Genomic DNA, 24,791 nt, shown 5'->3' on the forward strand with positions numbered 1-24,791 from the left:
CAGAGCACAAGCCAATTGGCTCTGGATCCAGAGACTGCCATCCCAGCCAAACAAGGAGCAGAGAGGGGCGGGCCTGCTCAGGTGTGCCCAGTTTCCTGTGCCAGGTCTCAGGACCCAACATTGCTTTTAGGCAGTGCTTAGTGACAGTAGGACACTCAGCTAGTGGGCACCTTGACTCTGAAGAAGGCGGGGTCCAGAGGCACAGGGCAGTGTGTGGGAGGCCAGCCTAGATGACCCCAGGCCAGGACCCAGGCCCTGCTCAGGGTGTGCAGGGACAAGGATGGGCAGGCTCACCAGGTGCTGGACTTCATATGCAGGAAGGCCGCAAAGGCCTTGTTGGGTTGCCTGAAGGCCAGTTGCTGCGTGTACCCTGCAAGGAAGAGAGGAGTGTCACTGGAGGAGCAAGGGCTGAGTGGAGGCAGTGGCTGGTGTGGGTATGCCAGGAAGGAGAGAGGCTTAGAGAGGGAACAAGGATTCTGTGAAGGGAGAAGGTGAGGTTCAGAGAGGAAAGAGGGGGCTAAGGACCAGGAGGAATGTCTGGAGTGGAGGGGAGCTTATAAGGTGGAGGGACTCTGAAAGGGTGCAGGGATCAGAGTGAGGAGGGGTAAGGGCTTCTCAGAGGAGAGGGGGTTCAGAGACAGAAGAGCTCTCAGGGGGGTTCAGTGGGAGAGGGAAGGTCTCAAAGAACTGAGAGCAGGAATTCTCAGAGAAGGGGCAGGGCCTCAAGAGGGGGTGGGGCCACAAGAGAGGGTGGGGGCTCAGAGGAGGAAAGAGCTCAGAGAGGGGCCTCAGAGTGGGGGCCTCCAATAGGGGAAGGGGACATACCCTTCTTGATGAGTTCCAGGGCCTCCTGCCGCTTGTTAATGCCAAACTTGTCCCACTGCTCAGTGTGGTCCAGGTAGTGCACCGCGATGACCGTGGGCGTCACACCGATCATGTTCTGCTCTCCACAGCCCGAGGGGGTCACAATGAGGTGCTTCAGCCTCTGCCCATCGATGGCGTCCTCTGCCATCTGGGCCACTGGGGTCCCTGCAGCCAGGAGGAAGGATGGCGTTCAGGCAACAAGACCCACTGTCGGGTGAAGAAGGCGGGGGCTGCCCTAGCCTTCCCAGGCTCCAACCAGCCAGGGCCAAAGAGGGAGTCAGGGACAGCTGGCGGCTGGAGGCATGTGACTGCGGGCGGTTAGGGGGGTTGTCCCCGGGTCCTCATGCTCCACCAGTGGTAACATAATTCCAGGATCAATGGTCATGAATACGTCTACCACGCTTAACGCCATTTGCCAAGCTCTCTTCTAAGAGAACACTATATAGTATCTCATTTAACCTTCCCAACAACCCTTCGAAACAGGTACCACTATATGCCTTCATCACAGATCAGGAAACCAAGAGTCTCTATCTCACACCTAAGATCTCAGAGCTTGCAAGGTGCTTTGCTAGCTCCTTCCCATGCCTTCTCGCCCCAGTCCTCTGTCCTGGGCAATTAGTTCCAGAATTTCTGTTGTTGAACTCTACCACTTCTCATTTAAGCTTCTTTACCAGCAGAAGCTAAGTACTGCCTGGAGCCTTCTGCAAACACACCAAGGAGAGGCAGTTCTAGCACACGAGAAGGAGAGAGGCGCCATGGTTCAATATTCCCGGAAGTTGATGGAACCGGGAGCCCTCTTCGGGGGTCATGGCTCCCACACCTTCCTGGGCCCCATGGGGTTGGACCAAGGGCATCTCACCCTGCAGGAGGATCTTGGTTTCCGACTCTGTGTCAGGGACTTGGTCACTGAGGTCTGCAGCCTCGACCTCCACACGCTGCACACCGTCTGTTGGTAGAATGGGAGACACTCTTGGCACCAGTCTCCTTTCACCAGACCCTGCACACCACCCAGGCCTCACCCCCACTCCTGCGCTGACTCACTCTGGCCCAGGTGCTGTGGATCCAGTGTCTCAACGGCCACAGTTTTGTTCATTCTGATTCCTTCAGGCTGGACAGTGTTGAGGGAAGGGGGAGTTGGGTGAATAAAAGGACAGAGTCACAGCTGGTCAGCAGGGCACTGTTCTGGGGATTACTGTAGCCTAGATGGCATCTGCCAGTCCTAGCTGTGTGACTGGGAGCCAGTTACTTAACCTCTCTGTGTCTCAGCTTCCTTCCTTATAGGGAGGAGGCAATACAAGCATCTACCTCATACTCTGGTATGATTTAATAACAACATTATAAATTAATAATAATAAAACAACAAAGCCTTTAAAATCTTCCTATGTGCCCAGAAGCTTTCTTTATTCAGGTTAACTCATTTAGGGTACCGCTATTATCATTCCCATTTTAAAGATGGGGAAACGGGCCCTGGCCGGTGTGGCTCAATTGGTTGGGCTTGTCCCATACACAGAAAGGTTGCTGGTTTGATTCCAGGTCAGGGCACATGCCCAGGTTCCAGGCTTGATCCCAGGTAGAGGGCACACAGGAAGCAGCAGATGTATATATTACTCTCACATTGATGTTTCTCTCTCTCTCCCTCTCCTTTGCTCGCTCTCTCAAAATCAATTAAAACATCTTAAAACAAAACAAAACACAAACTTATGAAGATGGGGAAACTGGAGAACAGAGAGCTGAAGTAACTTGCCCAGAGTCACACAGCTTGTAGAACAGAACTGGAGTATGAGCCTCATAAATGTTATCAAAGTATTTTATTTTAAAATTAGATAAATAAATAAAATATCAGTAATATTGCTTATGAACGTGTTCTGCTTTAAAATATTTTAAAAATGACAAAAGGAGATTCCTCAAAAAATTAAAAATAGAATTCCCATTTGACCCAGTAATCCCACTTCTGGAAATATATACCAAGAGAAACGCCAATCAGAAAGGACATATGCACCCCTATCTTCCTAGCAGCACAATTTACCATAGCTAAGATTTGGAAAGAGCTTAAGTACCCATCAGCAGAAGAGTGGATTAAAAAACTGTGGTACAGCTATACACTGGAATACTACACTGCTGTAAAAACGAAGGAACTTTTACCATTTACAATAGCAGGGATGAATCTGGAGAGCATTATGCAAAGTGAGATAAGCCAGTTGGAGAAAGATAAGTATCACATGATCTCACTCGTATGTGGGATATAATGAACAACATAAACTGATGAACAAAAATAGATCCAGAGACTACGTAAGCCTGAATAGACAGTCCAACCTCAGAGAGAAGGCAGGGGAGGGGGTGGGTAGGAGATCAATCAAAGGACTTGTATGCATGCATATTAGCATAACCAATGGACACAGACAGTGGGGCGGTGGGGGCTTGTCCTGGGGGGCAAGTGTGGTGGAGGGTCAACTGGGGACAAAGGAGACATATGTAATACTTTAAACAATAAAAAAAGTGATAAAAATATTCAGAACAGAAAAAAATGACAAAAGCTTTTTACTGATGATTCTATCTCTTATTATATTTGAAAGCATTCCAAACTGTGGGAAACAGTAGTAATGTAACTGTTAATGTATATTTTAAGGCTAAAATTCACAGGTAATGGAACATTTGAGATCTTGTTCCCCAACACATGTTAGTCCGTTTAGCTCAATAAACTCATAAAAATTTAAAAATTTTGAAATCACTGGTAAAAACAGAACTTTGCTGCCTGGTCGGTGTGACTCAGTGTTTGAGTGTTGACACATGAAGCAGGAGGTCAGGGTTCCCTTCCAGGTTAGGACACATGGCTGTGTTGCAGGCTGTATCCCCAGTAGGGGGTGTGCAGGAGGCAGCCAATCAATGATTCTCATCATTGATGTTTCTCTCTTTCTCCCTCTCCCATCCTCTCTCTGAAATGAATAAAAACATACATTTTCAAAAGTAGAACTTTCCTATATCCTATATTATTGCTTTACAAAGTTTGGTCTGTGAAATATGTTTCCCCAAAATTTTTAGGGTCAAAACAAAACTCCTATACTGAAATGTTTTTAAAAAATCATATTTGATATTAAAATATAGTTTAATGAAAACAATTTTTTATCTTTATTGCTGAGGTTTTGGGCACCCCCTTTGAATTTTATGTGCAGAAGAATGTCTCCCCTGCCTCATACGGCCCTGCTTTCACACTTCTGGGACTCCTAACTTTCCTAAGATGAACACGGACAGTATTAGTGTCTCAGAGCCTGGGGCTCGAAACTGAGTTGACAGCACAGGGAGAGCAAGAGTCCCTCCTGAAGGACAAGAGGCAGCAGGTGCCCCAAGGACTTACCACGACCTTCAGGGTCTTCCTTACACCGTCGGTGATGAAGTACCTATAGACAGTGGCCTTGACCTCTATCTCCTGCAGGCCGACCATCAGGGGCACAATGACATAAGGCACAGCCAGCGAGGACTTGGGAGGGATGGATACAGTCTGCTGGTGACGCTTCTTGGCAGTGGCCATGCTGCAGAAGGCTGGATTGTAGAGCATTTCTACTCTCACCTGCCAGGGAGAGAGTATCAGGTCAGGGGCATGCGCCATGGTCCCCTCTCCAGGTCTCCCCTCGTGCCTCTCCTGCTCCAAGGACCCACCGTGAGCGTATCTGCTTTCTGGTAGTTGTAGAGGACGGCTCGGATCTCCACCTGCTCGTTACGAACCACAGAGTAGGGCAGCCGCAGGTCAATGAAGAAATCTTGCACCACCCTCACCTCATAGGGGTCAGCCACACAGATGCCTGCCCAGGGGAACAGAACGTGAGTGTCAGGGGTAGGGGATGGGCAGGGTGGACAGGGTCCAAGTTCAGCTCCAAGTCCCTGCCTCTCAAGGCTTACCCCTGACACGGGAGCTGTTCCGAGCTCAGCTTGTTTTGGTAGAAGCCCATAGACTAGAGAATGTTGATGGTGATGAATTACAAATGATAGTGGTAGCTGGGAGTTGCCAGGATTTAGTGATTTCTTTGGAATTTTACTCAGAGATAGAGGTGGAGGAGCAAAGCAAGTCAGCCTCACTGAAGGGTCCATCTGTGCTCCCCAAAATGGTAGCCCCAAAGCCTTTGTGGTCACTGGGGAGTGGAAGGTGGCTAGCTTGAATGGGAACTGGATGTCTATTTTCATTTCATTTTAGTTAACTCAGATTTAAACTTTCAAAGCAGTGCTTGTGAATATACTGAAATCATATACTTTCCTATTGTGACTTTTATGGGATGTAAATTATATCTCGATTTTTTAAAAAAATGCCATGGGGGCAGGCTGGGAGAGGACAACATAGGGAAAGGGACAAATGTCATACTTTAAACAATAAAGAATTTTTAAAGATGCCCATGGACTCAGACAATAAAGGCCTGGAAGGGACGGGTGAGGGAAGGAGGGGGTCAATGGGGAAAAGACATACAAACAAACAAACAAACAAACAAACAAAGGGAACATCTGTAATACTTTCAAAAATGAAGATAAATTTTTGAAAAATGATGCTTGGCCCTGGCCAGTGTGGCTCAGTTGGTGGGGCATCGTCCTGTGCACCAAAAGGTTGCCGGTTCAATTCTGCTCAGTGCACATGCCCATTTGAGGACTTCCATCCTGGTGGGGGACTGCGGGAGGCTGCTAATCAGTGTTTCACTCTCACATCCAGCTCTCTCTCTCTCTAACTCGATTTTAAAATCTTAAAAACATAACAAAAAATGATGCTTGATTTAGTGATTGGAAAACTTTTAATAGTATCTTTGGAACAACTTGAGTATGTCCATCTGCTTTTTCAACTGCAAATTTTATGAATCCTAAAATAGAGATCAAAATGTTTCCAATGAGCCCTAGTCGGTTTGGCTCCGTGGTTAGAGCGTTGGCCTGGCGACTGAATGGTCCCTGGTTTGATTCTGGTCAAGGGCCCATGCCCAGGTTGTGGGCTCAATCCCCAGTGGGGGTCGTGCAGGAGGCAGCCAATCAATGATTTCTCTCTCATCATTGATGTTTCTATCTCCCTCTCCCTCTCTGAAATCAATAATAATATACTTTTAAAAAATGTTTCCAATGAAAAGCTCACATCCTAATTGAGATGCACTCTATGTATAAAAGACATACCAGATTCGAAGGCTTACAAATACAAGTAAAATAAGTTATTAAAAATTTTGATATCTTGCCTGGCCAATGTTGCTCAGTGGTTGAGTATCAACCCATGAACCAGGAGATCATGGTTTCATTCCCGGTCAGGGCACATGCCCAGGTTGCGGGCTTGATCCCTAGTAGGGGGCGTGCAGAAGGCAGCTAAATGATGATTCTCTCTCATGGATGTGTCTAGCTCTTTCTCCCTCTCCCTGCCTCTCTCTGAAATCAATAAAAACATATTTTTAAAAAATAAGCTTTACTGAAATAGTAATGAATTTATTGTTTTAACATTATTGTTAGTGTGATAGTGGTTTTGCAAACTTTTATAAAATGTGGGAATGATAACATTTTGGATATATTTGGGTGAAATAAAATGTATTCCTGAAATCAGTTTCATTATACTCCTTTTTCATGGGGCTACCAGAAATATAAAATAACACACCAGCCCACATTACGTCTTTCCCTTCCTTCCTTCCTTCTTCCTTCCTTCCTCCCTTTCTTCCTTCCTTCCTTTTTTTCAAGGCACTAATATAAGGGCTTTACATGTATTAACTCATAACAATCCTCTCAATAATGCTTTAAGTACGTGCTATTTCTATCATGTCCATTTTATGGAGGAGCACAGAGAGGTTGAGTAACGATTAAGGCGACACAGTGGCTCCTGTTGAGTCATACTGGAGTCCCAGGCAAAAGGAAACTATGTGCCCCTGTGTAAATGCCCAGGTTTTGAGCTCCTTCCCCAGTAGGGGGCGTGCAGGTGGTGGCCCATAGATATTTTTCTCTCAGGGATATCGGCCTCTCTCTCTCTCTCTCCCCCTCTCCCTTCCTCTCTCTCTCAAGTCAATAAAAACATATTTTTCTTAAATAAGAGAAATTGGCAGAAAATTCCAATTCCTTCCATTAAAAAGGAGTTAAGCAAAGAAGCAGAATTTTAACATCTTAAAGTCAGGAAAGTAAAATGATAATAAAGTTTAATTTATTATCTACACTAATAAAAGAAATATGTAAATTGACCATACCTCTGTGATGCCCACCAGCCAATCAGGAGGGAATATGCAAATTAGCAGGACAAAGATGGCGATGGCCATGGCTGGGCGGGGCAGGATGCCTGCTATGAGGGGGAGGGGAGGAGGGATCCACAGGACCAGTGCTCTGGCCGGAGCGAAGGGAAGACTGCAGACTCTGGCCGGAGTTAGTGAGAAGCCTGCAGACTCCAGCTGGAGTCAGCGAAGACTCCGGCTAGAGCAAAGACTCTGGCTGGAGCAAAGGCGGAAGGCGGCGGCCAGAGCGAAGGCCTGGGTCCCGGGTGCTGGAGGAAAGTGGTGCTGGCAGCCAGGTGAAGGAAGGCCTATGTACGAATCTTCATGCAACGGGCCTCTAGTATATTATAACTAAACAAAATGAGCATACAGTATAATAAATTCTGGCTGTGATATAAATAAAATATTTACATTTAATATTATGAGTTTTAATAGACCTGCCTTTTAATGTTTTAACATTTTTTGACAAATTTAACCTTTAAATTATACATAGGACCTGCCCTGGCTCTGGTCTCTGTTTAAAATTTGGATATTTTGTTCACCATAGATTTTTTTGTACTCACTTTTATTTTGAAAACTATTACAGTGGGATATTATTTATCTTGATGACCGACTTTTTGGCACCCACTTATATTTTGCACTAAAAGTCGGGGCCTTCCTTCCCTCACCCCTCCTGGCCCAACCATCCCCGTTTAGCTAGAGCTCCTCAGCTGTGGGTGACTGGGGACAGGTCCACCTTTTGTCACACTTCACAATCTGACCACCGATGTTTCAATCCCCCATTTCATCCTGCTTCCTCCTTTTTCTTAATCACTTAACCCACTATCATGTCGACAGCACCTCCTTAAAAGTTTTTGTGGTTGCGAATTATTCTGTATGATACTACAATGGTAGACTCATGTCATAAAACATTAGAACAAATTCATAGAATGTATAACATCTAGAGTGAATTCCTACTGTCAGCTATGAACTTGAGGTCTTCACAATTGATTATAACAAATGCACCACTCTGGTAGGGGATGTTGACAGGGGGGTGCTGCTGTGCATGGGGTGGAGAGTGGCAGAGGTACATAGGAAATCTCTGTATTTTTTGCTCAATTTTTTAATATATATATATTTTTATTGATTTCAGAGAGGAAGGGAGAGGGAGAGAGAGATAGAAACATCAATGATGAGAAATAATCATTGATCAGCTATCTCCTGTATGCTCCCTAATGGGGATCAAGCCTGAAATCCGGGCATGTGCCCTTGACTGGAATTGAACCAGGGACCCTTCAGTCTACAGGCCAATGCTCTATCCACTGAGCCAAACCAGCTAGGGCTTTGCACCATTTTTTAATAGAATACTTTTTTGTTTTTGTTAATCGTCACCTGAGGATATTTTTTCCCACTGATTTTTAGAGGGAATAAAAGGGAGGGGGAGAGACAGAGAGAGAAACATTGTTGTGAGAGAGACACATTGATTGGTTGCCTCGAACACCGGCTTCAATCGCCTGAAACCTGGGTATGTGTCCTGAACAGGAATCAAACCTGCCACCTTTTGGTGAACAGGACGATGCTCCAACCAATTGAGCCAAACTGGCCAGGGCCTTTCTGCTCAAGTTTGCTGTGAAACTAAAACTGCTCTAAAAATAAAATCAATTTAAAAAATAAAAAGCACTGCCCAGCCGGTGTGGAGCAGGGGTTGAGCATTACATCAACCTCTGCACCACGAGGTCACTGGTTTAATTCCCAGTGAGGGCACATGCCTGGGTTTGAGCTCAGTCCCCAACAGGAGGCATGCAGGAGGCAGCCAGCTGATGCTGATGTTTCTCTCTCATCGATGTTTCTGGTCTCTCTCCCTTCCTCTCTCTTTAAAAAATAAATAAGAACATATTTAAAAAAATAAAAAAAAGCACTGACACCCACGATCAGCACCCTCCCCACCCAGTAACCAGGGAGCAGAGCATCAGCCACCAAGAAGCAGAGGAGCTTTGGGATGGATGAGAAACAGAGAATGCCCAGGGGCCCCGGGGCCTGCGAAACCACCATCTCACCTTTCCTGTCAGACAAGCTCACAGCCATGATCTCCCAGGTGGTGATGGAGTCTTTCAAAATCACCTCTATGGTCTTGGAGGAGACTCTAGAAGGAAGAGAAATGGGGGCTTTAGGAGAAGATATGGTGCAGGGGAGAGCAGGTAATGAGGGGCCCCAAGGGGCAGGTTGGAGGGCGCAGGTGTGGGCACCTCTTGGGTTTCTAGGTTGGGTTTTGGAGTTCCACTATGATCCCAGAAAACAGAGGGGGTTGGGGTGCATGCAAATTAAATATTCTGGTCCTGAGTGTGGAAGTGCCTGGGGGTGGGTTGGAATGAGGGGTGCCCAGCCTTACCCATTTTTCTCTGGGTCCTCTAACAACTCCATCTTCCACAGCCAGCTCTCAGGGAACTCACTTCTGGAAAGGATGTCTTCTTCCGGAATGATGTCCTCATCCAGGACACCTGGGCAGGTGGGGGGCAATCTGGGTTTAGAGCAGACCCACTTCCCCTGCTGTCCTTTTAGATACTCATCTCTACAGCCCTGGAGGGGTTCCTGGCAGTAAAACACACCCACGGACAAATGACGACTTCTCTGTAAGTTAAAGGCTGTTCCCCTTTGAGGGCTTCTGCCTCCATAAAAATGTTAAAAGTCATATTTTAAAACGGCGTTGGTATAAAGGCAAGGATAACCCAGGCTAGGAGAAATCATTTCCCCTGATTTCCAAGAAACAAGCATTTTCATAAGCTTCTAAAGGTACCCTGACCCCTGGCACGGTGCCTGCTGCGTCAGAAGTGACGTTGGTCCTGAGAGCAACCAGGTGAGCGGAGATCCCGGACTGATGGAGACCCTGGAGGCCTCTACAGCCAGCTGGGCACCACCAGCAAGTAAACACCACTGGGCAGGGTTAGGGCTCACCCCCGGCTGGGCTCTCCTCAAGAAATGGTGGACAGACTTTAACTTGGCTCTGGGTGTGTCTAACAACAAAGTAGGTGCAACTGCACAGATGCCTAAATCCATTCCTGCTCTGGGATAATCCATCAAAGTGCCTTTGGTGATACTAACGTTTAAGCCATCCTCTGTCTCACCCCCAGTTGACTAAGAAACATACACAATACTGAGAAATAAATCACCCCGTGGGTGTAAAACACAGCCCAGCAGATCAGTTAGGTCTAACTCCCTCAGTAGCCTTATCTTCTCTTTGCTGAAGGAAGTCTCTGTCAGGAGTAGAAAGCAGCCTGCCTAGTAGTCATCATCTGCAAAGAGATTGAAGATAGAGTCTTTTGCTCACGTGTGTTGGGAATCTTTGTGTCTTTTGTGGGTGGAGGGGTAAAGGGGATGCCAGCTTTCCAGCTAAAAAAAATGTAGAAATATTTCTCCACTGTGGCAACAGCTGCCTAAGCCCCACCCCCCAAAGTACACATGTTCAAAAAAATCACCTGTTACCACATAAGGCGTCCATCCATATCTGTTATCTTAAAGGCTAAGTGATACTGATCTTTGGGAACAGCTCTCTTGACTTAAATTTTAGAAGATGTTAAAAAAAAAAAACAAACAAACTCAGCCCTATCTGGTTTCGCTCAGTGAATAGAGAGTCAACCTGCAGACTGAAGGGTCCCAGGTTCGATTCTGGTCAAGGGCACATGCAGTATTGGGCTCGATCCCCATTAGGGGGTGTGCAGGAAGCAGCCGATCAATGATTCTCTCTCATCATTGATATTTCTATCTCTCTCTTCCTCTTCCTTCCTCTCTGACATCAATCCTATATAATAAAAGCCTAATATGGTAAGTGTCCAGTCATATGGTCCTCCATTCAACCAATCAAAGCTTAATATGCTAATGATATGCTAAGTTCGCTCAACCGCTCACTATGACGTGCACTGACCACCAGGGAGCACACACTGCGACTGGTAGGTTAGATTGCTGCTGGGGTCCAGCCTATCCAGACTGAGTGAGAGAAGCAGGACACACCCTGGAGCCCTCCTGCAGATCTCCCCAGCTGGCCAACCTTCCACATCTCTCCCTGGCCCTGATCTTGCACCGGCGGGGTCCCTTGGGCTGGCTGTGCCCTCTCGCAATCTGGGACCCCTCGGGGGATGTTGGAGACCTGGTTTCGGCCCAATCCCACTGGCCAGGTTGAGGGACGCCACTGGTACACGAATTCATGCACCCGGCCTCTCAAAATAATAATAAAAAATACATAAAAGGAGTAAAGAGGAACTTTACAATGGAGAAACAGGGCAGACAACACCTTAATCGAGTGATCAAGGTTCACATCACCAATGATGGTTCAAGTCAATGCTACCTGCCTCCTGATCCAGGGCACCAAGGAAGACAAAATATCTCCTCTGGGACAGCCCTGCCCAAAATGCAAAACCTGAATGTGAGCAGGAGAAACATCAGGCAGACTCAAGGGGCGGAACAACTTCCAAATGACCTGGCCTGTGTACCTCCTGTAGGTGAAGAACGTGAGAGTCACAGAAAGACGGCTGGGGGTTGGGTAGATATGAGGAGGCTAAAGAGACACAACCAGAAACACCAATGCAATGTGTGATTCTGAACTGGGTCCTTTTCCTAGAGAGAACTAAAAAAATTTTTAAAGTGGCAACATTTGAGTGGAGTCTGTGAATTAGATGGTGGGAAGGAATGCACAGTAATGTCCCGATGCTGAGCATTGTGCTGTGGTGTTTAGGAGAATATCTTTGCTGCCCAAAAAATCCACACTAAACTATTCAGAACTCTGGGGGCATCAAAGAGCTCAGGGGAGGGGTGTGTTTTTAACCCACACAACGTTGTCTGTAAGTTACAGGCTGTTTAAAGAAAAAAAGATCATTATTTTTGTGTTGGCAAGTTTCCCAATCTCCCTTAGGTTTTAAGCAGAAGCATCTTTTTTGTTACTTTTCATCCTGTAATTGATAACGTAATTTTCCTCAATTTCACAAGCCGCTCACACTTGCCTTTGCTCTTCAAAGCAAAATTGATCCACACTTTTCCCATCCCCAGTGATGGGCGCCTCCCCCTCCCACCACCAGCCCCCGGGCAGGGCCCCCCAGGCCGCAGCACTCACTCCTGGCCAGGCCCAGGTCGCTGTCCCGGCTGTGCTCCAGCCGCAGCTGGGTGATGTAGTTGCAGCAGTCCAGGAAGGCGTCCACGCAGGCCTTGTCCTGGAGGATGAACTGCGCCCTGCGCTGGCACGGGTACTGCATGGGGTTCTCCCGCATACCGTCCTCACAGCACTTGCGCAGCTCCTTGCTGGGGTACTCACCCGCTGTGGGAACACACACACCCAGGCAAGTCCCCACAGGGCCTCACAGGGAGGACCTGACCAGGTCCAGGCCATCCCCTCCTGTTTTGCTGGGATCTCAGTGGACAAGGTGCAAGGGTGGGGGAGGCGGATGAGGGCTCCCACCTTTGCCCTTCCTCTTCTCCATGAGCTGCACGGAGCGGCGTCGCCGGGTGGCTGGTTTCGGGCATGCCAAATCTGAGGGGCAGGTGGACGAACAAGATGGGTTAGGCACTGACTGCCTGTCCTTGGTGTAGTCCTCACAGTAGCTGCAAGGTGGGAGTGTTACTGCTCCCATTTAACAGATGTAGACACGGAGGCTCAGAGAGGAGAGCGATTTGCTAGTTGGTGGTAGAGGCAGGACTTGAAACCAGGGTCCCAGATCCTATCGGGGAGGTAGAAGCGCTGCCCCTCCCTGGGTGTCCACTGGCCGACTCCTCACCTGACCGCTGCTCGGTCTGTAGGCCTTTGCTGGTCTGGAAGACCAGCCCGGCATCCGTAAAGACACCTGCATAGTTCTTTCCACTGCCCGGCGTGCAGCCAATGTCTGCCTTCTCCACTGTGTCCCATATCTGCAGGGTGGGGAGGGGGTCAAGGGCAGGCTGAGGCCAGGCCAGCAGGGCCTACGTCAACGCACCAACACATCCACCCAACCTCACTACCGTCCTCATACCGGGCTCCAAACACTCCACGGTGGGTGATCGGAGTGTGCTGCGGTGGGACTGTGAGCTGTGCCCATTACCATGACCGTCCCCAACATAGACCCTGTCCATCCACATTTCCATCTGCAACTTGAACTTCAACCCATCCCCATGTCTGTTTCCATTATGACCTCTGCACTCAACCCACACTCAACCTCATGTCACTGGTTGTCCCCACCGCCATTCCCACCTCAACCCAACGCCATCTCTCTGCCTCTGCCATCTTTTACCCAACCTCAGTGACATGGGGACATACCTTTTTCTGAGTCAACCTGTTCTTCTTGTTCAGCACAAACACGCCCTTGTCCACGGCCACCAGCCCTACTCGAGCCCCGTGGTTACCCTCGATCTTGAGCGATATATGATCTTTAGGTAGATGCTGATGCTTTTCATCCTTCATGGCACTTTTCACCACTAGCTTTGAGGAGGTGGGGAGGGTAGGAGGGAGAAGTCAGACCAGCGGGGCCCCAGCCTTGGTCGGTAGAGGACAGAAGGGGTCCTGGTCTGGTCTGGAAGGAGAGAAAGGTGGAGACAGAGAGAAGAAGGGAGACACACAAAACCAGCATAGGGTAGAAAGTCAAGGAAAGAGAAAATTGGGGGCAGAGAGATACTGTGACTAAAACAGGGAAGAAAACAAGATGGAAAAGGGGAAGAGAGAGGCAGGAACTCTACAAGCAGCGGAGAGAAATGGGTTCAGAAGTACAGAGAGAGGCAGAGACAGAGAAAGCCATGGCCGGGCAGAGAGTCACAAGATGGGCACAGAGACTAAGGAACACTTACCGTGCCCACACACGAATCCTTGACATCCACCCACACAGAATCAGCCACCACCTCCCTCTGGCCTCCTTTGTTCAGCGTGTAATAGGCCACCAGGCGGAAGGAAGGAATAAACTCTGTCGTGATGGTCAGAGGCAGCACCACCAGGACCTGGCCGGCTTCTCGCACCTGGCGTCCCACCTTCAACAGCTTCCCCTTGTTCATGACCTTCGGAGACAGGTTGGCATAAGGATCAGGATGGCAGGAGGGAGGATCGGGGATCTGGAATGGGGTAGGGCTCTGGAGAGCTGGAGAAGTGAGGAGGGGGGAGACCTGGGGTTGTAGGAAGCCACGCACCAGGTAGGTAAAGTATCGGACATTGGCATCCTGGCCAGGGTCCATTTGCAGGACAAAGTTGACATTGAGCATGTCCCCTGGCTTGAGCTCCGTGGCGGGCACGGAGAGGTGCAGGTAGTTGTTGGAGTTGCCCATCGTACTGTAGGGTAGGGCATGCATTTGATTGGTAGCCTGTCGCCCCTCCGGGAGGTCCTCCTTCATTGTGCGGACCTGAGCAGGGAGACAGGGAGGCATGCTGCCTACCTGGGATGTCCATGTCCTAACCCCCGGCACCTGGCAATATGGCAGCTTGTGTGACAAGAAGGACTTTGCAGGTGGGATGGAGTTAAGGATCTGGACATGGGCAGACTATTCTAGGTTACCCAGACGCGCTAATGTCATCACAAGGGTCCTTATAAGACATCCATGCAGTTGACAGGACGCCCTGTATAAATGGCAGGAGGACCCTCTACCCAGAAGGCAGGACTCCAATATGGAGATAAGACTCCTCTATGCGAATGAAATATCTCTATGTGAATGGCAAGACCCACTTATGCAAATGAAAGGACCCCCGCTATGCACATGACAAGACCCCTTTGTACAATCATTAGAAGCCTGTTGTACGAATAAAGTCCTCTGTTTCCCTGGGTGGGGTGCTGCTGGTGCCGACTCACAGTGATCAACAGGGGCTTCTGGCTCCTGTGTGTGTTGATGGTTAGCTTAGCCAGGCCATCATCCCGGGTCACAGAATGCACTTGATTGGAGCCCTGAGTGGCCACAGGGATGTGGGGGGCCGGGGAGCCATCGGGGTTCGTCACATACACCTGTGGGTGCAGGGAACGGTGAAGGGGGTTCAGCAGACACAGAGACGTGGCCAGTGCTCAGGAGTGGGGTTCAACCTTGCCCTGGGTCTCACCATGAGGTCAAAGGGCATGGTGGGTTTGAAGAACCTGGGCGTCTTGGTGAAGTGGATCTGGTAGGGGGAGGTCACGATGGGGATCCCGCTGCGCTCCGCCTCTACCATGTCGCTGCCTGAGGGAGCCAACGGTGAGTATATGCTCCTGGGCCATCCTTCAGGGCCAGGCTTCCCCCGCATTGGACCCTGCTGCCTTCATATCGGACCTCCCTCCTCAGACCGGGCCTCTATCATAGGACTGATCCTACCTTCATTCTGGGCCTCCTCCCTCAGTTGGGCCTCCCCTCTCAGACTGGACTGCGTGGTGGTACTGAGCCTCCACCTTCGGCCCAGGCTCACCTGAGTGTAGGATGACGGTGACAGACACATACAATGACTTTCCCACTAGGGCAGCTTCTCCTGGGGGCTGCGGGGCCGCACTCAGCAGGACCTCTCGGCTCAGCACAGCCTCTCCAGTGCCTTCCTCGATCTGGGATAGGGAATGAGGGCTCAGAGGGGGAGGGACTCAGGGGGGAGAGGGGAGGGGATTCAAAGAGTGAGAGGGAAGGGTTCAGAGTGGAGGAAGCTCTGGGGGCCCCTGGTAGGTACCACAACACGGGTGAGTGACTGGGACAGTGAAATCCTCTGGTCACCATCCTGGACCCCAAAGATGACGAAGGCCATTCCATCCACATTCTTCCCGTACAAGAACCTGTGCAGAGAGGAGAGTCTCAGATTTTCCCTCCTGAAAAGCTGAGTCACCCCCCAGACTTCCACTGGCCATGGAGAGGACCCAGAATCCCCAGCCCCTCACCTCACCCTCAGCAGGCCCCTTATCTGGTCCCACCCGATTCCTCACTTGGTCCCTTACCCAGGCCCTCACCTGGCCTCTCACATGACCCCTCACCTAGCCTCTCAGCCTCTCACCTGGTCCCTCACGTGACTCCTCACCTGGCCCCTCACCTGGTCCTTACCTGGCCCCTCACCTGGTCCCTCACTTGGTCCCTCACCTGGTTCTCACCTGGTCCCTCACCTGGTTCTCACCTAGCCCCTTATCTGGTCCCACCTGATTCCTCACTTGGTCCCTCACCTGGCCTCTCACCTGACCCCTTACCTGGTCCTCACCTGACCCCTCACCTGACCCCTCACCTGGTTCCTCACCTGGCTGTAATGGAGACCTCAAGGCCCTTAGGGTCATCAATGTAGTAGAATTTCTCTACAGGCTCCACTTGGACCTCAAAACTAGGCAGCACTGGGTGCGGGGGATGGAGAGGGAGACAGCACTGGTGAGGGGCCAGCACTGGTGAGGGGCCAGCATTATGGGGCCCACAACCTGGCTCCCTCCTTCTCTTACCATATTCCTTCACCTCAAACTCAGCCGAGAAGACCTGCTGTGGCGAATCTTCATAGTGGGCTCGTATCTTCCACTGCCCCATGCTGTGGGGAAGGCAGGAGAGTGATCTGCTCAGACCTGGCAGCCCCCCACTCCTTCTGAGATAGGGGAGCCCCAAACCCACTCCTGGAGGGCCTGACATACTTGACCAGCTCCGGGATATTCCAAGACAAGGGCAAGATGCCCAAGTAGTTTTGAGAAGAGAGGGGGTCCCGCTTGATGGGAATGCCTTCGGGCGTCTGTAGATAGACAGGGAGGGGTGTGGTTCTTCAGAGCAGCTTAGCCCCTTGGCCCTCTCCTTCTCTGTGTCTGGACACTCTCTCTGTCATGTCTACAGCAGCAGCGGCTAAGAACGTGGACCTGAATTGGTCAGCCTGCTTTCAGATCCCATTGTGCCACCTACAAGCTGTGTGACCTTGGGCAAGTTACTTAACTTCTCTGTGCTCAATGTGCACATCTAAAAACAGGAGGTAAATACAGCTCCTCTGGCTGGGGACAGAGTTCATGTAAGCAGCAGCTCATCATTATGAGTGTCCCACTGATATTAAGAATCCCTAGAATGTATTACCTCCTATTGTGCAAGGCCCTGGGCTGAGCATTTGATCTGTGCTAAGCCATACATAATTACTCCGTTCAACATTTGTTCTACAAGAATAGCAATCTCCTGTACTCATATTATTTCATTTCTGTCAACAGTAAAACATCGGGAGACACCACATAGAAATCTGGTTTTCAGCCTTCTCTTAGAAACCAGGGTAACTGTGGATAATGCCCTCCTGTTGGCACAGGTGACATTTCATTTCTTTCTTTCTCCCTCCCTGCCTCCTTTCTTCCAGTCACTTTGTATTAAGCCCCACTATATGCCAAGCACTTTGTTGAATTCAGGAATAAGACCCTGAACAAACAGATAAAAACTCTTTTCTGTAGCCCTGGCCGGTTTGGCTCAGTGGATAGAGCGTCGGCCTGTGGACTGAAGGTCCTGGGTTTGATTCTGGTCAAGGGCACATGCCCGAGTTGCGGGCTCAGTCCCCAGTAGGGGGCGTGCAGTAGGCAGCTGATCAATGATTCTCTCTCATCATTGATGTTTCTATCTCTCTCCCTCTCCCTTCCTCTCTGAAATCAATAAAAATATATTTAAAAAAAACAAACCTCTTTCTTCCTGTAGGGAATTGAGGTTCCACAGAGGTTAGTGGAGGGGGCAATTAATAAATGAATAAATCCAATTTACAGGATACCAAAAGCATGGTAGGAAGAGAGATTGAAGTGCATGTGTGAATGGTTGTGGTTTGCAAATTGCAGGTGCTCAGAAAGGCCTCACGTAACATTGGGGCAGTGGTGACATCTGAGCAAAGTCTTGAAGGAGATAAGGGGCAAGTAGTGTGCATATTTGGAGGAAGATTGTTTTCTAGGCAGAAAAAAAAACCAGTGCAAAGGCCCTGGGGCAGGAGACTCTGCCTCGTGTGTCAGAGGAACAGGGAAGAGGCCTATGTGGCTGGAATAGAGTGAGTGAGAGGGACAGTGGGAGGAGGTGAGGGCAGGAAAGAGACACGGGAGGTCATTCAGGGCCTTGTAGGTCACGGGGAGGACTTCAGTTGTTTTGTTTTTTCATATATATGTATTATTGATTTCAGAGAGGAAGGGAGAGGAAGAGAGTGAGAGAAACATCAATGATGAGAGAGAATCACTGATTGGTTGCCTCCTGCATGCCCCACACTGGGGATCTAGCCTGCAACCTGGTCATGTGCCCTGACTGGAATCCAACCTTGACCTCTTGGTTCATAGGTAGATACTCAACCACTGAGCCAGGCCTTGAGCTTTTATCTGGAGGGAAGGAGGAGTCCTGGAGAGCTGTGAGCAGAGGAGGGGCTGGCCCAGACTCAGGTGCTCACAGGTGCCTCCAGGCTCAGTAGGCGGAACAGACTACTACACAGCATTATGGAATTACTCCAATCTTCAGAAGAGAAAACTTAGGCTCGGGAAGGTGAGAGACCTGGCCAGAGTCACAGGGACCAGCGGTTTATCTGGAGGTGGAATTCACAGGTGCCAGCATTGCCCCATGGGTCCCCGCCCACTTCTAGGCCTCTGTGTTTGTGCCTCACTATATTTCTTTGCTTTAGGGCAAGCATGTCAAACTCTCGGCCTGCAGGCCATGTGTGGCCCATAAGGAATAATTTTGTGGCCCAGCCAATATAACGGTATGTAAGAAACGTTTTAATAAAAATTTCTTAACTTGATTTTTACAATATTTTTATACATAATTATTAATAACGAACAACAACATTCGCTAATAACTAATTATAATCGTGTTGCATTCATTTCCCTTGCCCGTCTTACCTGCAGGCGCACCCCTTTTCTCCACTAATACTAGCAGCGAATATTTTAGCAGCTGATTGCCATGCCATTAGTCTTGGACTGACTTGTTTGGTGTGCACAACAGGAAATATTTCGCTTTCGGAGAACAAGAAAAATAGGTTTATTTGCGTTATGCTTATTAACTTGTGCAGTTATTCAGTATCTGGTAAGTTAATGTTCAAGAAAAAATATTAATTTTTATTAAAATGTTCTCTTATTTTATGTTAATGATTCCTCATTAATTTCAGCCATTTGTATTCAGCATGTCTCTTAAAATAAACCTACATTTCTATGAAAATTAAAGCTTTTTTAAAAAAAACATATTTTATTGATTTTTTTACAGAGAGGAAGGGAGAGGAATAGAGAGTTAGAAAAATCGATCAGCCGCCTCCGGCACACCTCCTACTGGTGTTGTGCCCTCAAGCAAGGTACAATGCCCTTCACCAAAATCGAACCTGGGACCTTTCAGTCCACAGGCTAACGCTCTATCCACTGAGCCAAACCAGTTAGGGAAAGCTTTTGTTTTTTTTGCGGCCCGCATAACTTACACCTTGTTTATTTGGCCCGTGTTAGCCTTTGAGTTTGACATGCTTGCCTTAGGGTCTTTCCTGGTGTCTCTTTCTCTATCTCAAACTCTCTCTTAGTCTCTCCTTGGGTCTCTGCCCCAAGTGTGTCTGGGGGCCCGGCTGCCTGGTACCTCAATGCTGACGATAACTGTCCGGCCCACAGGCAGCAGCTCATTGTCCACAGTGAAGATCCGATAGAGGACTGGGAGGTGGCGGGAGAGAAAGGGACAGCTCAGTGAGGCCCTGCCCCTCCCGATGACCCAGCCCCAGCCCTCGGAGCCACCCACCAGCCCCTTACCCGTGGAGCCTGGGGTGTAGATGGTCTTGTCCGTCTGGATGAAGAGATAGCCGCTCTGAAAGCTGACTAGCACCACCTTCTCCACCGGCGGAGCATTCCCAAAGACCGCCTGGACAGTCACAAACTTGTTCCCCTTCTGTGATTTTAACTCCTTGCTGGCCGGGATCTAGGCATGGATCCGGGAGGGCGTGAGGAGGGGTCTGCCCCAGGGCCCCTTGCCCACCGTCCAACCTCTGGGCCTTCAGCTGGGTCCACATCTGCCCCTCCTCACAACAGAGCCTGCCCCTCACTCCGGCCTGGTCTCTCTGGTTTGCCCGGGTTTGGGGAGAGGGGGGAACTCAGCGAGGGGGCAAGGCCAAGAGACAGGCTAAGGGTCAGAGAGAGGAATGGAAAGGGGGATCAGAGAGGGGGCTCAGAGGATGGAGGGCTCCGTAGTAGACTGGGCTCAGAAAGGGGAGGAGAGTCGGAGAGGAGAGGGGCTTGAAGGAAGAGAGGGCTTGGAGGGGAAAGGGCATGGAAAGGAGGGGCACAGATTGTTGGCTTGTAAGGGAAGGGACTCAGGATGAGGGAGGGCCTTAGAAGGGGTGGGGCCAATAAAAGGAGGGGCCCAAATGGGGAGGAGAATTAAAGAGGGGAAGGGCTGCCCTGGCTGCTGTGGCTCAGTTGGTTGGAGCTTGGACCTGTGCAACAAAAGGGGTCACGGTTTAATTCCTGATCAGGCACATACCTGGGTTTCAGGTTTGATTCCCCAGCCTGGGTGTGTACTGGAGGCAAATGATCATGTTTCTCTCTCACATCGATGTTTCTCTCTCTCTCTCTCTCTCTCTCTCTCTCTCTCTCTCTCTCTCTCTCTTTCTCTCTCTCTCCTTTCCTATTGGTGAAAACATTCTCATCAGAATTTTTAAAAAGGGAAGGGCTGAGGAAGGGGCAGGGCTCATAGGCTAGGCATTGGAATGGGGAAAGACCCAATGGGGGCAGTTCCAGTGAGCACCCACCTTGATGGTGACTGTGCTCAGGTAGCCATTGGCGCTGTTCAGAATGGTGTCCTCGCTGGACAGCACCTGCTTCTTGCCTGGGAAGTCATGTACTGTAACCTTGACAGGAATGTTACCTGTCCCATCGTGGGCCTCCAGCACCACTGTCTCCTCGTTCTCCAGCCGCAGGATGTTGGGGGTGATTATGGAGAACCTGTGGGAGGAGTGCGCAGGGTCATCCCAGGGAACTGACATTCCAGCCCCCGCTGGGGTCTCCCCAGTCCCTGGTCCTGGAGGGGACCCAGGAACCAGCAATGGCTCAGGAGCTATAGGTCTCATCAACCCCTGAACCTCCAAACCAGAACCAGCAAGACCCCCAATTATCTAGATTTCCAAACCCACAGTTGGGGAACCCACATACATACTCCTGAAACCATGATTCCTAAATCTTCAAACACCCAAACTCTCAGGCACCCCAAATATACATACCCAAACTCACATGGACCAAATCTTTGAACCCCAAATCCTTGAACACCCCAAGCCTCTACCCAAACCTTTATCACCCACGCCTATAAATACAACTAAATCCACCCCCACCCTAGCTGACATAACCCCACGCCACAGCTCTACACACACTGAAACCCGTAAATCCTAAAACTGCAAACTCCCAAATCATGTAAAGTCAAACCACCGCATCCACAGAATCAGCAAATACCATATGCACCCTAAACCTGCAGACCCCCAGTTTCATAAACATCCACACACACCCTCTGCACAATGCCTGAATTTCACAAACACCCAACCCATAAACTCTCAAAGTCACAGGCAGCCCCATTTATGAGCATTCCTCCCCACTAACTCCTCCTCCTCTGGCATGATGCACCCTGAATTCTACAAGGACCTGAACCCACAAATGCCCACTCCACCTCAGAAGTTGCCTCGCTAGGGTTAGGGTCATGACTACTCACATGGGGTCCCCCAGGGCCAGGGGGAGACTGCTCAGCAGCAGGAGCAGGAGGCTGGGACCTGAGGCAGGCCCCATGGTACAGGGACAGTGGAGGGACAGAGGGACAGAGGGACTGAGGGTTGGAGGGAGAGGACAGGGAGGACTGAGCAGAGGCTGCTGGAGGCCTCCTTTTATCTGGCTCCAGCCTTCCCCCCACTCAGCCCAGCCCTCTGCTCCCCATGGCCTCTCCCCTCCCTGGGGCTGCCCCAGATTTCTCAATAACGTTTCCTAAGTTTTTAAATTCCCTGGGCCAGCAAGTCCTGGGGTAAATAACCTGAGGGCATGTCCTCCTCCAACAGGAGCACAAGTGCCCCCTGCCCTGGCCTTCCTCAGGGGTAAGGCCAGGGGTGAACAGGGAGATTTCCTGTTACACACACATTGTAGTGGAGGAAATCTGAGTTCAAGGGACCCCCCCTCCACCTCAGACATCTGGGCATGACCCAGTCCAGTTTTGTCCATGCACTTATTAACCAAACCCTCCCTAGGAGTCTACTTTCAGGGTCTTCCATGCTGAGGTAGAGTGGGGTACAGACTCCAGCACAGACACTGCTAGTCCTCTGCAGTGTGATCTCAAGTGGAGAAGAAGAACTCTGCTTCTTGGAGGGTCAGAGAAGGCTTTTTGGGGAGGGGACATTTCAGCTGCACTTTGAAGTATGCATAGAACTTCACTGTCCAGGTGAGCATGTTTTATTATCCAATAGGAGCATGGAGCTCCCTTCACCTACTCTTCTCCTGATGCGTGAATAGCTATGATGATTTAAAAAGTAATTTTTATGGACCATGGCTAGCTTTTTTATTTTTCTTATATCAGCATCCTCTTAGGATATTATTATTAAACAGTATATTTTTTGTGTTAATAGGTAATATATTCATATGATTTAACATCTAAAAGGTAGAAATATATATAGGGAAAATATAATTTTCTTCCTGGGCCTGTTACCAGCCATCCCTGTCCCAGACATAACCATGTAATAAAGGATCATGATTTCTCTCCACAGATATTGTATGCATTTACAAATGTCCACATGTTGTCGGAACTAATATTGGCATGCTCTACATACAGTCCTTCCTAGTCTCCCTGAGTCATACCTTGTGTCTTTATAAACAGCTAGAGACTGTGGATTAGTGGTGCACAGAGAACTGCTTCTTAAAAGGACTGGCTCACATTACATTGTGTGAAAGTCACCGACCTCCAACTGATAGACAGACGTTCTTGGATTACAAATCATACTCTTGTCACTTAGATTAAAAATGGTGGTATAGTAAGTGAATGCTGCACTTTACACGCTCCCAGGATCAAACTGGAATTACAACTAAAATACGGAAAAACTTCCTGAATAATCAACAAAGACTCACTGGAGAGAACCCTAATATCTGAGGATGGAAAGTGGAGACCACATAGAGAATGGTAGGAGGGCAGAGGTGCAAAAGGACTGGCCAGTCTCCCACAGACAGCAACTGAAGTTCTGCAAAGATATCTCAGCTGTGGGGTGGGGGTGAGGGAGGCTACTGAGGGGGGGGTTCAAATCCCCAAGCTGGTCCACCCAACAGAGAGCACCACAACTGAGAAGGGTACCTATAGAACATCTGGCTGTGAAAAGCAGTGGGGTTGCTGTCTGACAGGGAGAGAAGGCTGAAAATTCAGGTGCCCTCTTAAAGGGCCAATGCACAAAATTCCCTGTAGAGCCACTCACCTTGTGCTCTGGAAGTGAAGGGCAGAGAGAACTGGAGCTGCGGGAGCAGGAGCCAGGGTTGGGAGTTCTGGGTTTAGAGGTCAGAAGGCAGACACCCCAGTCTCCTGTGCTGAGTCATTACCTTATGCTGCAGAGGTCATCTTTCTCATGCAGAAACTGCTATCTCGATGGTTTGGCATGGGGGGAAACTATTGGAAAACAGCCCCACAATGTGGTGTTTCTGAGGCTCATTAAAAGAATAATAACAAGTATCCTCCAGGCAGAAGCAATTGCCCCATCCTGCTGGAAAAAACTCTCACTAAACCCGTGGACAATTGCCTGAGGGCTAGTCAAGACTAAATCCAATCAGTCTGTAGGCAGAGGCCATCTCTGGAGGCTTTGAGTCTTTGCCTGATCTAATTAGTCAGAAACAGTTTTTAACACTGTCCTGCACTAAAGATTGAGAGGCATACCAAATCTACCTAATACATAGTCACAAACCCAAACAGGCAGCCAAAATGAAGACACAAAGAAACACCACACAAATGAAAGAACAAGAGAATTCTCCAGAAGAAGAGATAAATGAAATGGAGATAAGAAATTTGTCTGATACAGAACAGATAGTTCAGAATATCAGTGGTAAAGATGCTCAACAGCATAAGAGAAGATATTTGTCTAAATAGATAAAAATTCTTCTGGAGGATTGTAAGGAAGAGAACATTTCTGAAAACAGAAATAAAGAATGACATAGCACAAATAAAGGACACATTGGAAGGCATACACAGCAGATTAGGGGAAGATGAGAATCAAATCAGTGAATTAGAAGACAGGGTAGAAAAAAATCACTCAATCAGAGAACCAAACAGAAAAAATAATGAAAAAACAGGAGGACAGTATAAGAGAGCTGTGAGATAATGTGAAACAACAATATTTGAATAGCAGGTGTGCCAGAAGAGGCAGAAAGGGAGAAAGGGATATAGAACATGTTTGAAGAAATAATGGCAGAAAACTTCCCTACCTAGTAAAGTAAAAAGTCACACAATTCAGGAGGCACGGAGAGTCCCAAGCAAGAAGAACCCAACAGGCCCATGTCCAGACACAACATAATTAAAATGCCAAAAAATTAAAGTCAAAGAGAGAATCCTAAAAGCAACAGGAGAAAAGCAAACTGTTACCTACAAAGGATCTCCCAAATGCCTGACACTTAATTTCTCAGAAACTCTTCAGGCCAGAAGGGAATGGCATGAAGAAGTACTCAACATAATGGGGAGCAAGGATCAGAAACCAAGATTCCTATAGCCAGCAAGGCTATCATTGAAAATAAACAGTGAAATAAAGAGCTTCCCAGACAAAAACACAGGCAGATGAGTTCATCAACACCAAGCCAGCATTACAAGAAATGCTAAAGGGACTGCTGTAATGAGAATAAGAAACAGAGAGAGAAGCATAGCCATACAGAATTAAAATGGCAATAAATAAAC

The 24,791-nt window shown here is 48.8% G+C and overlaps 1 protein-coding gene across 1 annotated transcript in view; it reads right to left on the minus strand.

Moving 5' to 3' along the window:
* The window catches only part of LOC308252209 (complement C3-like), a 33,101-nt gene extending 11,262 nt beyond the window's left edge, over window positions 1-21,839 (minus strand). Inside the window, exons 1-25 of the mRNA XM_080676424.1 lie at window positions 21,600-21,839; window positions 20,653-20,845; window positions 19,658-19,823; window positions 19,491-19,561; window positions 16,586-16,680; window positions 16,403-16,485; window positions 16,210-16,300; window positions 15,658-15,760; window positions 15,409-15,538; window positions 15,070-15,185; window positions 14,828-14,977; window positions 14,175-14,384; window positions 13,842-14,045; window positions 13,318-13,479; window positions 12,803-12,932; window positions 12,487-12,558; window positions 12,145-12,345; window positions 9,433-9,541; window positions 9,101-9,186; window positions 4,519-4,661; window positions 4,217-4,429; window positions 1,906-1,972; window positions 1,724-1,810; window positions 826-1,029; window positions 295-370 (exon numbers count right to left, since the gene is read on the minus strand). Of these exons, the coding sequence (XP_080532550.1) occupies window positions 295-370; window positions 826-1,029; window positions 1,724-1,810; window positions 1,906-1,972; window positions 4,217-4,429; window positions 4,519-4,661; window positions 9,101-9,186; window positions 9,433-9,541; window positions 12,145-12,345; window positions 12,487-12,558; window positions 12,803-12,932; window positions 13,318-13,479; window positions 13,842-14,045; window positions 14,175-14,384; window positions 14,828-14,977; window positions 15,070-15,185; window positions 15,409-15,538; window positions 15,658-15,760; window positions 16,210-16,300; window positions 16,403-16,485; window positions 16,586-16,680; window positions 19,491-19,561; window positions 19,658-19,823; window positions 20,653-20,845; window positions 21,600-21,673 (3,236 nt within the window). The 5' untranslated portion in view covers window positions 21,674-21,839. The remainder of the gene's footprint in view (window positions 1-294; window positions 371-825; window positions 1,030-1,723; window positions 1,811-1,905; window positions 1,973-4,216; window positions 4,430-4,518; window positions 4,662-9,100; window positions 9,187-9,432; window positions 9,542-12,144; window positions 12,346-12,486; window positions 12,559-12,802; window positions 12,933-13,317; window positions 13,480-13,841; window positions 14,046-14,174; window positions 14,385-14,827; window positions 14,978-15,069; window positions 15,186-15,408; window positions 15,539-15,657; window positions 15,761-16,209; window positions 16,301-16,402; window positions 16,486-16,585; window positions 16,681-19,490; window positions 19,562-19,657; window positions 19,824-20,652; window positions 20,846-21,599) is intronic.
* Window positions 21,840-24,791: the final 2,952 nt, after the last annotated feature.

The sequence above is a fragment of the Plecotus auritus genome (assembly GCF_963455305.1).
Source record: "Plecotus auritus genome assembly, chromosome: 6".
Classification (NCBI taxonomy): domain Eukaryota; kingdom Metazoa; phylum Chordata; class Mammalia; order Chiroptera; family Vespertilionidae; genus Plecotus; species Plecotus auritus.